Raw genomic sequence first — 12,616 nt, forward strand, 5'->3', positions numbered from 1 at the left:
GGCGACCGTCACTGAGATCCGGCGTGGCGTGTGACCGAGCGCGATTACGTGCGGGGGGCCGAGGTCAGGGATTAAATTCACACACACACATACTACACGTGACGTGTGACAAGTGACAAGTGGCATGGCCAGGAGCGCAAAGGCACACGCACGCTAACGGCCCAGGCAGCAATGTGCTCCCTCCACAGGTCACAGTCTCAGAGGTCACGTACCTCCCGCTCTGTCACCTGAACCCCTCCGGGTTGAGGCCTGTGATTGGGACACAGCAAACACACCCTCCCGGTGACCCGTCGCGTACCGTAACAAAGCTCGTGTTCTCAGAACGAGAGTGGGGGGGGGGGCGTAACGCTTTGTACCCTTTAGCAAGTTACTTAACCTAAATAGCTTCCGCAAAAAATATCCGGCTGTATAAAAATCTATATTGTACGTGTAGAATGTAAACTGTGTAAATCTCTGTGGAATTCACAACGAATGCCTCTGAGGAAACGGATGCACGCTGAATTAATACATCCGAAATTCAATTTACAATTTCATAGGCGACCGATCACCCACCAACAGTAACCCCGACACAAAAGAATGAACTCCCCGTACACGCGGCACTGGACTTACGCCAGACAGACGGACGGGCGAGCTGGCACTATGCACGGCGTGGATGAGATCGAGCCTGTGACCCGGGCATTCTGGGAAAAGACGTAAGTCAGCTAACCGCGACCGAGGCTCTCTGTTCACCGATCGAACCCCAGAACAGGCGGGAGGAGCCGGCCCTCCTCGCCTCTTGCGTGTGGCGCCTCCACGGGGGCTGATATCGAGACAGCCGCCTACACTCTGTTTCTCCCTGTAACATGACACGACAGCCGTTTTTTTTCTTTCTTTCTCCAATGCGATCTAAACATAGTATCGGTTTGAGAAGGCTGTAGGGAGCTGTGCGTTCGCAGGCGATGTTTACGTGGCGTTGGGCTCTGTGCTTTCAGAGAACGGTGATGGAAAAGAGGATTTTCTCATGATGTCACTCCAAGCCCAACCGTTATTTTTCCGAAACCTAAACCTTTTCCCTTTCACGAACTCCATTGGAGCATAAAGATTGGAAGAGAGAGAGAGAGAGAGAGAGAGAGACAGAGAGAGAGAGAGAGAGAGGGAGAGAGGGAGAGAGAGAGAGAGAGAAAGAGAGAAGAAATGTGAAGGTAGGCTATGGAGAGAGCAGGCTTGAATAAACTTAAGATATGGATGAAATGTATTCAACAAAAATCTAGAAATAGCGCAGCAAATACAAAGCAAAGCATGCAATAGTGTCACTGGATGTAGTGAGAATATCGTGAACCTGTAAACTTTGAAAAGAATATCCCTAACACACATAACAGTGGAGCAGTTCACAAAAACTGCATGGTGTGCAGGTAATAGTCCTTCATTAAAATAGCAACTGGGCACTGCAGTGCATTTCCACACCTTGGGCAGTCCCAGAAAACGCCCCCACCCAACCCTCCCTCCTCTGGCCACTGGCCCCTCCACGTAGTCCTTTTTCTGTGGAGGGAAAAACTCCAGGAATTTTAATAAGACCTCTTAAATCAACCAGATTCAAGGCATGACAAGATGCTTTGGGGGGAATAAATTTCCACTTCCATTAGCTCCGAGCCCTTGAAGAGGAGGTAGCGTTTAACGCTCACTCAGAACAATGTGAGCAGGGGCACAGGAGCCAATCAGAAGCTGCGCCCTCCCGCGGGGAAACTCGTTCCCCTCTTCGTCCATTCATTTCTCCGATCTCTCCTTTATGTATCTCTATCATGTCACTCTCCTTCTGTCTTTTATCCATTTTCATGCCCCTCGGCCCCTTCCATTTAGTATATACCGTATATTGAACATGGACACTTTCATGGCACACACGTGCATTGCTTTAGAGATGCCGGTCGAGGGGAACAATGCCTGCTTTCACAAATAAGATTTAATGTTTTGAATATACACTCAGTGGTCACGTTAATAGATGTTTATTAGACTTTTTTCTTCTGCTGCTTTAGCCTATCAACTTAGAGGTTTGACGCGTTGTGAGCTCAGAGATGCTCTTCTGCACACCACTGTTGTAATGCGTGGTTATTTGAGTTACTGTCACCTTCCTGTCAGCTTAGACCAGTCTGGCCCTTCTCCTCTGAACTCTCTCATTAACGACATGTTTTTGCGTGCAGAACGGCTGCTCACTGGCAGTTTTTTGTTTTCTCTGCAAATTCTAGAAACTGTTGAAAATCCCAGGAGATCAGCAGTTTCTGAGATGCTCAAACCAACCACAGTTATTTCTTCCACATTCTGACATTTGGTCTGAAAAACAGCTGAACCTCTTGACCATGGCTGCGTGCTTTTATGCATTTCTTTCCAGTCACATGATTGGCAGATTAAATATTTGCATTAACCAGCTGGTGTACAGGTCTACCTAATAAAATGGTCATTGAGTGCAAGTTTGAATCGGGTAAATCCACATGTTCAACTCAACTCAAGTGCATTTCGTGAGAACACTACAGATATATCTAAATGAACACTTTAGATCGTCAGGATTAAATCCTCTTTGTGGGAGATTGTGTTTGTTTAAATCCTTCCTTTAAACACAGTGTAGAGGAGAACAGGATCAAACACACATACACACGCCAGTGCAGAAAACCCAGAGCAGCATATGACTGATGCTACACACAAAGAAACAGGGCAGACTGCGTGAGTATGTATGTGCCCACATTGTTGCTGAAAACCCCCCAGAGGGGGAGAGAGAGAGAGAGAGAGAGAGAGAGAGAGCGAGAGAATGAGAGAGAGAGAGAGGGAGGGAGAGAGAGAGAGAGAGGGAAGGAGAGAGAGACACATAGAGAAAGAGAGACGGAGAGAGAGGGAGGGAGAGAGAGGCACAGAGAGAGAGGAGAGAGGGGGAGAGAGAGGGAGAGAGACACACACATAGAGAAAGAGAGAGGGGGAGGGAGAAAGAGGGAGGGAGAGAGAGGCACAGAGAGAGGAGAGAGGGAGAGAGATAGAGAGGGAGAGAGAGAGAGACCATTCTGCTCCTCTTCCTCTCTGTCATTACTGCGCTGGCTACAGTGGGCACTCAGGTTTGTGGGGGGGGTGAATGAGTGTGGCTGCAAGGGCTTCAGCGATTCTCTCACACTTCACTGACACGGACTGACACACGGCGTGTAGTATCACCAGGGGAGCAGCTCATCGCTCGGCCGAGTACGTCATTACTGCTTCTTCTTCTTCTTCTTCTCCTTTTTTTGGTAACGCTCAGCATCTCAGAATGAGGCACGAATTGTCCACAGACGTTTAAAATTAAAATGTCTTCAATTATTGAGAGCCACATAGAAGGGGTCACAAAGACTACTGTTTCACGGCTACACTACTCTGTAGAAGACCTGGTCATGTAGTGTACACCAGCTTTTTCCGTGATTTTTTTATTTATTATTTTGATTATTGAAAAGATAATCAGAGATTACTGTAGAAAGAAACCACCACGGTAATGACAATGAGAAGATGCCTTTTCTGGCAGAACCACATTAGATGAAGCTAAGCACTGCAGTGTTTGTTAGTGCTTACAGTCGGACATGTGGGTGTTATACGGAGGACAGTTCCGCAACTTCATCACATGTTAAGAACGTACCTGGACAAATACCAACAAATAATCTCACTTCCTGGTTTGTTCCCCCGTGCACTGTCAGTGAACTCGAAGCTCACCTTTGCACAGTGTACGTCACCGGCTGCATGCTGCACTAGAGGGCTCCAGATCTCACTGCCGTTTTGTTGTTCCACAAAACCAGTCATGGGGAAACGCTAGCGGATCACGCTAACGTGGTCGCGCCGGAAATGCACGGTGACAGTTTCCCACAGAACAGACGACAGGCACAATGCCACAGATCATTGTGCGTATTTTGTTCTGTGTTCTTCGTGGTCATACTAATGTGTCAAATAGAGCCAACGATGGAGAGGGGGTGTCATCAGTGTCAGCCCATGATAGCTTCTCATGAACTTGGATAGTGCATAAGGTAAGATAATGACTGATAACATAGGATAATATTATGCTTCAACATACACAACATATTTGACGTACAGCTGATGCCATGAATTAAGTGAAAATGCATGCTCCAACGGTAATACTAATCATATGAAGCTATATTACTTATTATTATAATTTATCATTCAGCAAATTCCAAAACAATGGTAAAGTTCAATTTCAGAAAGTTTTTGTCTCATCAGACCAGAGAATCCTCATACTCTCAGAGTCCTTTAAATGCCATTTGCCAAACTCCAAACTCGAGAGTGGCTTCCATCTACCATAAAGGCCTAATTGATGGGAGTGCTGCTGAGATCGTCATCCTTCAGGCAGGTTCTCCCATCTCACCTCCTTGACCAAGGTCCTTCTTGCCCGGTTACTCAGTTTGGCCGTTCGGTGGTTCCAAACTTCTTCCATTTCACAATTAATTGAGGCCACTGTGCTCCAGGGAACACTCAAAGAATGTACAGCAAAGAGGTATTGGTATTGGCCAATTTGGCCAGGCAAATATCTCCCTCAGGATTCCCTGCACCCGTATTACAGTGGGATCTACAACTGCAGCTTTCGAACCAATATGTGTAGCCAAAAACATTCACTGTAAAAAAAAATCTGGAGCTGAGAAAATAAAGTCAACATTATGGAAGTTTATGAATTTGGTGGAAAGTATCTTATCTTTTAATATGGTCACATGGTACGGAAATCTGAATGCCAAAGGTAAAGGGAATCCGTCAAGATTCAGCCAGTAAAATCACAGGGAAGCCACAGATGCTAGTAAGTAAAAAGTATGCACTAAACATAAGGAAGAAAGCTCTTGATAACACAAGTGATTACTGTTTTGGAGATATTTGGCCCTAAAAAATCATCAGGGACCAAATTTCAGGAGTAATATCTCCAAAAGTAAAAATACTTTTAATGTAAATTTATTTGTAAATAAGTGTCATCTGGGAGAACTTTCTCATTGTGTAAAGATAAACACATTACTAATAATATTAGCTGAGATATGAACCATGGAATAGTCATTTTTGGCATATATAGACCCGCCCGGAAACCAGAGTCAGATATTTCACCTCTACCTTGGATATGTTGAAGCTGTTTAACAAATCTAGATAAAAATACCAGGAAATAAAAGCCGAAATTCGGATCTGCCATCTAATGTACATCTTTTGACCTCAAACCTTTATTGAATTAATGTGTTTGCAAATGTAATTTCTAATCATATATTTTTTTTAATGTTAATTGAACTGACCAAGTCAGATGACCCATAGAATAATTGGTTATTTTGTAATATGTGTGAAGTAGCATTTGGAGTAAAACCAAAACAATAAGACCCAATTAACAGATAATTTTATTGAAATTGATCAAGGATGTATGCAGTAATAGATTACAACACCTCGTTTAAAAAATAGAATAGTCCACAGTGTTTATATTGGTATCTGCCATTGGACTCCATTTTAGATAATAGGGGCTTTACAGGTAAACAATACCCACTGAGTACCAAAATTAAATCTTTCTCATAAAGTTGATTAAGGATGTAAATTCAACAAATCTGAAGCAGAGTCAGGTGCAATTTCAGACATTGGTTTGCGGATAGTTCTAAATGTGCCAAAAATGGCCAAATAAAATGTTCCATGGGTCATATCTCTCAGATAATGTTCGTAGTAACGTATTTACGTGCTCTTAGATGACTCTCATTTAGATATAGAATGACACAACACTTATGTTCACTTTTGGAGATATGACCCTCATAATTGCTCCTCGGTACAGCATGAAGAATTACAAAATGCCCAGGGCCAAATATCTCCTAAAGAAAAGTAGATACATATTTGTTGACGCTAGATATGAATTCCACATGACACCGAGTGAAATTCAAATGGTTCTACTGTACATCGCATCACTATCTGCCAACACAGAAAACAAAGAAAAAATCAAATCTAAGAGGTGCTATGGTGCAATGGAGTTGGCGCAAACGACCCACATACACCAAGCAAAAGGGCAGGGGAAGTACTGCCCGCCTACTCCCGGAGGCCTGCTACCTTCCTGCCCGCCTAGTTTATCACCTCCAGCAAAGCAATGCGTCTCCTGATCATCACAGTGCATTAGCATGTTCTGATGATCCCGTATCTCAACAGCAAGGCACGCAACTGTGAGAGTTTTTTCACTCTCCTCGGAATGTCAGCGCCGATTTAGGTCATTGCCAGGCAAGCCACCCAGGACCCCAACAGCAAGGCGTGTAGATAGATCTCCCAACATAGCACAGAACAGAGGAGAATCCATTCATGTAAAATGTAGACACGGATGTAAACATATACAGCAAGCATACACATACTTTATTCGCTCGCTCCTGTAATTTAGGTAGCACTTCACTTGTTTCCTGCATCTTCACACCATATGTTACATACGGTCATCTATGTGTTTCAGCCCATACTGTGTATATGTGAGTGTGTGTGTGTGTGTGTGCGTTTGAGTGTGTGCGTGTGTGTGTGTGTGTGTATGCATCAGTACTCGAAAAAGTGTGCTTGTCTATCGGTAAGCATAAAGTGTCTTGTCTTTCAATCTGTTCTCAGAACTGTGTTTGTCAATTCAGGTGCACTGGAGATGTCACCAAAGACGGATCTCGACACACAGGTGAATCTGACTCCTGCTTTAACCCACACACTGAGTCATCTTGCACCCCCACCCCCCTGCCCGTGGGCTATAATGTTTAATCGAGAAGGAAGCATATCTAAATATATAAAGTGAACATATGCACACGGATTATCCGAAATCTGGAACCACATCCAGTAGAAAAACAAAACACCCACTTCAGTGCTGATTCACGCTATAGCTAAATCCGACACCAAATTTAAAAGCTTCATCCTTTAACACGCAATGGTAAAATAGCTCTTAAAATAAGGAGCCCACACAAGTATTGAGACACAATATTTGTTCGTGATGAGTGCAAGACACGATTTACGGCCATTGGCATCGCAGTTGCGATGCCCATCAAATATTAGCATTGGCCTGAGCTTGTCTCATAAGCGCTATTGTTCCACTGTTTGCATCATAATAACGCACGTGAGGATATTCAACAATCGCACGTTTTACGCTATAAACAATAAAATTACGGTGTCGCGGGTCACGTTATTAATAGATCGCTTCTTTGAACGACAACAGGGTCAGTAAAAATAGTCGCTCACATGTGCATATGTATAAAGATACTGCGAGTGAGGGCAATGCAATTCCGTGCAGCTAGACTGAGCAAAAAGCAGCGGAGGAAATAATCGTTCAATTCAATATTCAATTGAATGCGTTCAGGTGTTACGTGGACGTCTCCTGTATAGGCTACGCTATTTTTGACAAATTAATTGATTCATTAGATTTGCTACGGCTACTTAAACCACTGTTTACTGTGCGCGAATACAGTAATAGTAGGCTAAACCTCGCTTTCATCAAGCTGCATACATATATGTTCTCGATTAGGAATCATTACCGTTATAGACTGAATGATGTAGGCTACGGAAAGCGAAATAAGCTACATCCCAAAAACACACCTGTTCCCAATTTCTACAATTTATAATAATAGGCTATGTGTTATTCGCGACACAAAATATATTAACTCAATTGTTCTCGCAATTTCTGCGATCCTTACCTTTCATCCAGTTCACCACTTGGCTTGTGGTCCATTTGCTCACTGGTTCCATTACCAAAGCCATTGCAAGTTTGTGTTATTTTCACCGGGTAACAACGGCAAATGGGCAGTTCAAATGCCACCAATCCTGCTGTTATAATTTATAACTTCAGCTTTCTTCTTTTTAAATTGTTTTGTTTTCCTTGTGGTGCTGGTAGCTGGGCTATCCTTCACACCGTTCAGTGGTATGTTGTTCCCGAAGAGGAGATGAGACGCTAATATATCGCTTTGGCGGGCCTAATCAGTCTGTGCTAGAACTTGCGCATTCCTTCGTCTTTGGCTGTTATGTGCGCCTCGGTAACTCTATTATTTGTCATTCAAGGCAGTTTTTCACTCCTTCCTTTATATCCCCTTGTCTATTCTTATTTGTTTTGGAACCTCATTTACATTTCCCTCAGAGGCCAAACTAAACTAAACCTATCTATTGATTTTTACACGCGTTTGTTTCTTGCTGCACACCCTTCCTCCGGCTGTAGGCTACATGCTTGTCCTGTAGTGCCGTTGCCAATCTGTCACTGCTTGCCAACCGCGCTCTCTCACACGCCTCATTCCCCCGCTCAGCTCCAGCCCCTCGCTCGCCCTCGCTCTGTTCGCTCCCTCAAGCTTGACTCCACTCGCTCTCTCCTCCATCAAGAGAACGCAGCCCAGCGAAAACGACTGATGCTGCGCCTATATCGTAATGTATTTTCATTTTTCTCTCTATGTGTCTCCCGGGATTGGAGTTGAATTCCCTTTTAATAAGAAGAAGAAGACATGTTAAGTAAAAGCACGCAATCTGTACGCACAACGGGCAGTCAGAAATGACGTATTCCAGTGTTGGAACCGTACAGAAATAAAATTATATTCGCCCAAATACGTATATTACAGAAATTTTAGGCTATGTAAAAATCTAAATGTGTCATTTGGCTGAATACGTCACTGCTTTGGAGCAGCCTCCGTGTTCGGCTTTTTTGAGAGTGCGTAGAGCCTATGTAGGCCTATGTGCCTAATGATGGCTGAATCCTCAAAAGTGAATTTTCAGGTCAGAAGTTCTCCCTAATGGCTGGTTTCAGAATCAGTTAGACCCTGGGGGTTGTAGCTCAGCGCAAGAGATGAGGAGCCGACGCGCCCCCTTCCTTTGGTTATGCAGATTGCTGGAGAATACAATAGTTCACCAGAGGAGACTGAACTGGCCGACCTCACACCACGGCGATTATAGTCCCAATTCTTTACAGTTTTTCTCAATCGCTTTGGCCCATTTTATGCAACATTTTTAATGTCCTCATAACAGTAGGTGCATCTGTCAAAACTATTTATTCGTAAAGCAAAACATTATGGTTCACCTCCCTAAGCGCGCACTTCACTCAAAATTTCAAAATTGCTGGGGTTTTTTTTCAATCGCTTTGACCCATCTCCAACAACATTTTTAATCTTCTGTCGGTGCATTTGCCAAAACATTTTATGCATAGAGCACAACATTATTGTTCACCTCCAAAAGCGCATACCTCACTCAAAATCTTTAACTCGTGTTTCAAAAGTAAATACTAGTTTCAATGAGTTAGTCAGTGTTATCAAAATGAAACGTGCCATTTTCATTGTTTGAAATCAAGACAGTCAAAATTAGACACTACTTAGACATATTTCGTTCTGCAGTACACTATTTCGCATTGTAATGTGTAAACGACCACTTGCAAGAGATGGACAACAATCTTACTTGTTATGAATCAATTTTATTGATACTGTGACAGTGCAATACAGTCAACAGAAAACACAACAATGCAGTTGGAATCACTTGGAAATCCACAAATACATCACAGTTTAGTTCATGTATTCTTTATGCACTTCAAACATGAAATACTGAAAAACTGAAATAGCATGAAGAATTGCACAAAATTGCACAAGTGTGCACTTGTTTTCGGTTTAGGTTGCACTCTTCAACCAGCCTCTCCTATTGTATGACCATGGTTGATTACGTCGTCCACAATGGTGGCCCTCATCCAATCGGAAACAACGATGTGCCTTCGTCCTCTTCTGCCTCTTCCTCTGTTTTGTGGCATTCTCCTATCTCCTATCTTGAGTGGATATGAAAATCAGGCAAAAAAAAGTCAAGTTTTAATTCGAGTTTATTTGAGTGCGACCATGAATAGCTATTAACAGTGGCGACATTTCATTTACAATAAACAGTGAGGCCATTGGCTTGCCAGTGTTCCAAACTATATTTATTATTATGGGCTAAAGGGTGCTAATGGACTGAATCCAGGATAGCCAAACTGGCTGTATCTGTACATCTGTCGCCTTAGTGGACTCGTGCATATCCGCGTATCCAGATGCCAGCAGATGGAGATTAAACAGAAAAAAACATTTCCACACGCAGCCAGGGCCACCCCCACCCCCACCCAAAGACCGGTCTGACATCTGGTGACACTGCTTGCACTGCGTGTGGAAAAGACTTATACTTCAATATTATAACATTTTCGTGCTAATTTTATTTGACATTGGCCCTCTTGCAAGGACCACTCTTATGAATATATTTGTTCTGAAAATGCTAGTGTGAGCGATTTCAGAGAATATGTTGTTTTCTTAGGTACCAGACAAATAGGAGTGGTCCCGACCTGTTGTACTAATTATGTGCACTTGGCTCGCCATTTTCCAAGCCCATGTTTTAGACTAATGGCTTTAGACAAATTGTTTTCAGTTTGAATGCACACACATATAGGCTATAAATTCTCTATAAAAAATAAACTTTGCAGTGCATGGCCATGTTGACGTTATCCTGCTTAACAGTGGTATTTGACTCTCCTACTGAATTTGAATTATAATATAATTTGAATGTATTAATATTAATTGAAAGCTGATTTTGTGTTCATTTGACCAATCGGGTGTTTCCCTGTCCTCCGTTAGTCATGCGTACGCTGGACCTCAGACGACATCCCAGTAAAAGGTTTGTCAGGTCATATAAATCATCCGTCATGTTCACAGAAAACGTCTGTCAGCTAAGGGAAACGTCCTTCATCTATGGAAAACGTCTTTCCGTCAACGGAAAACATCCGTCAGTTTACGGAAAACATCCGTCAGTTTACGGAAAACATCCGTCAGTCTACGGAAAACATCCGTCAGTCTACAAAAACGTCCATGGGTGTATGGAAAATGGCCCTCGGTTGAAGGAAAACATCCCTAAATCTATGGATAAAGCCCCTCGGTTTATGGAAAAAGTCCCTCAGTCATTGAAAAAAGTCCCTCAGTCGTTGGAAAAAGTCCCTCTGTCACTCCATTGACATCAAAATTATATCAGATGCAAAACACAACCTGCTAAAATAGTAGCAAAATAGTAATGTTGGAATGCGTGGCAGCCTGTAGTGTAGAGGTAAAGGTACATGACTGGGACCCGCAAGGTCGGTGGTTCGATCCCCGGTATAGCCACAATAAGATCTGCACAGCCATTGGGCCCTTGACCCTGCATTGCTCCAGGGGAGGATTGTCTCCTGCTTAGTCTACTCAACTGTACGTCGTTCTGGATAAGAGCGTCTGCCAAATGCCATTAATGTAATGTAATGTAATGTAATGTAATGCGTCTTTGGCCTAAACTCATACTGCAAAATAGTAATGTTAGGACGCGTCTTTCTCAAGGTGGCCATGGAGCCTGATTGATAGTGTCAAATGTACAGCCATGTAAAATATATTTAGTGAGCTGAATACCCTATTAACACTATTACACATTTTTTCCTTGGTTTTTTCAGGTCCCTTAATTACACACTAAAAAAAAAAAATTTGCATTTGTTTATCGATCCCAGAAAGCAGTACTTCACTCTCTGAACTCATTATTAACTATAATATTCTTATTTTTAGATGCCATTTTTTTTTTTTTTTTCTGGACGAATGGGATGCCTATTATGGCATTTTGGGGGCTGGAACTGGTGGGATTTAAAATCTTTTTGTCGGCAGGACAGTTTTCTGAAGTTATGAACAGTTGTTGAATCTGACATAGCACACTCGTACGAAACTAGCACACATAAAACTCGTTGTGATGGGCAGACTCACTGCATGGCTATTTGCAGGGGCAGCCATCACCAGATTAGTACTTTTCTCACTGAGGTTAATTCTGAAATAAGTCAGCCATTTTATGTTATCCCCACCGCTGTTTTGTCCCAACATCAGAACTGTGACTGGCCAGTACGGGGTCAGTATTCATCTCGGCCACCTCAGCAAAAATATCATCTCCCTTAATCAAATTACCACACTGCAGTGGGCAGGACAGAGAGGCGTGAGTGCAGTAAACCACAAGTTCGACAGAAGTGCCACCAAAGCGTGACAGAGTCTAAAACCTCTTGGCCTTTTGTGAAATTTATCAGCCAGCTGACTGGAATCGTTAAGTCGATTTTGCCACTTGCATCCACTAATTTTTATTTTTTTGTTGGGATTGGAGAGGAAGCAAGGGTAATGTATGCATACTTGCCATCATTTTAAAAGTCTAATGATCTTTGACAACAAATCTGAATACAATTGGACCAGATGAGCTGGCGGAGCAATGTTGTGACATACAGTGACATACAGTATATCTGCAGCGATACATTACATTACATGGCATTTAGCAGACGCTCTTATCCAGAGCGACGTACAATGAAGTGCAAATCAAACACAAGTATGAGTGCTAAGAGGACCTGAGAGGACAGTACAGTTCCGAGTCCTAGTGTAAACATACAGATAATCAGAACCCTTGAAGAGTACAATCAACATGGGATGCTGGGAAAGTCCTGGGTAGGCCTTCAGTTGAATCATGAATCCAAGTATCAAAAATATCTGTAGCATTGATTTGGTTGGCATTTAAAACCTATTTATTTAATAGGTATCACCACTAATTAAAGCTTGTGAACTGATTTATGTATCTGATACATAGCCGTTTAATTGTACTTTCGGAAAATTAGGTCATATACAATTACTTATGCAATTAGTTGCCCTGCACT

General features: G+C 42.7%; 1 protein-coding gene across 5 annotated transcripts in view; it reads right to left on the minus strand.

The window, feature by feature from the left end:
• Window positions 1–8,214, minus strand: part of LOC133133110 (connector enhancer of kinase suppressor of ras 2-like) — a 71,584-nt gene extending 63,370 nt beyond the window's left edge. For all 5 annotated transcript variants that reach the window (XM_061249113.1, XM_061249111.1, XM_061249112.1 and 2 more), the window contains exon 1: window positions 7,638–8,214. In XM_061249113.1, coding sequence (XP_061105097.1) covers window positions 7,638–7,701 — 64 coding nt within the window. In that variant the 5' untranslated portion in view covers window positions 7,702–8,214. The remainder of the gene's footprint in view (window positions 1–7,637) is intronic.
• Between the last annotated feature and the right edge of the window lie 4,402 nt (window positions 8,215–12,616).

The sequence above is a fragment of the Conger conger genome, chromosome 7 (assembly GCF_963514075.1).
Source record: "Conger conger chromosome 7, fConCon1.1, whole genome shotgun sequence".
NCBI lineage: Eukaryota > Metazoa > Chordata > Actinopteri > Anguilliformes > Congridae > Conger > Conger conger.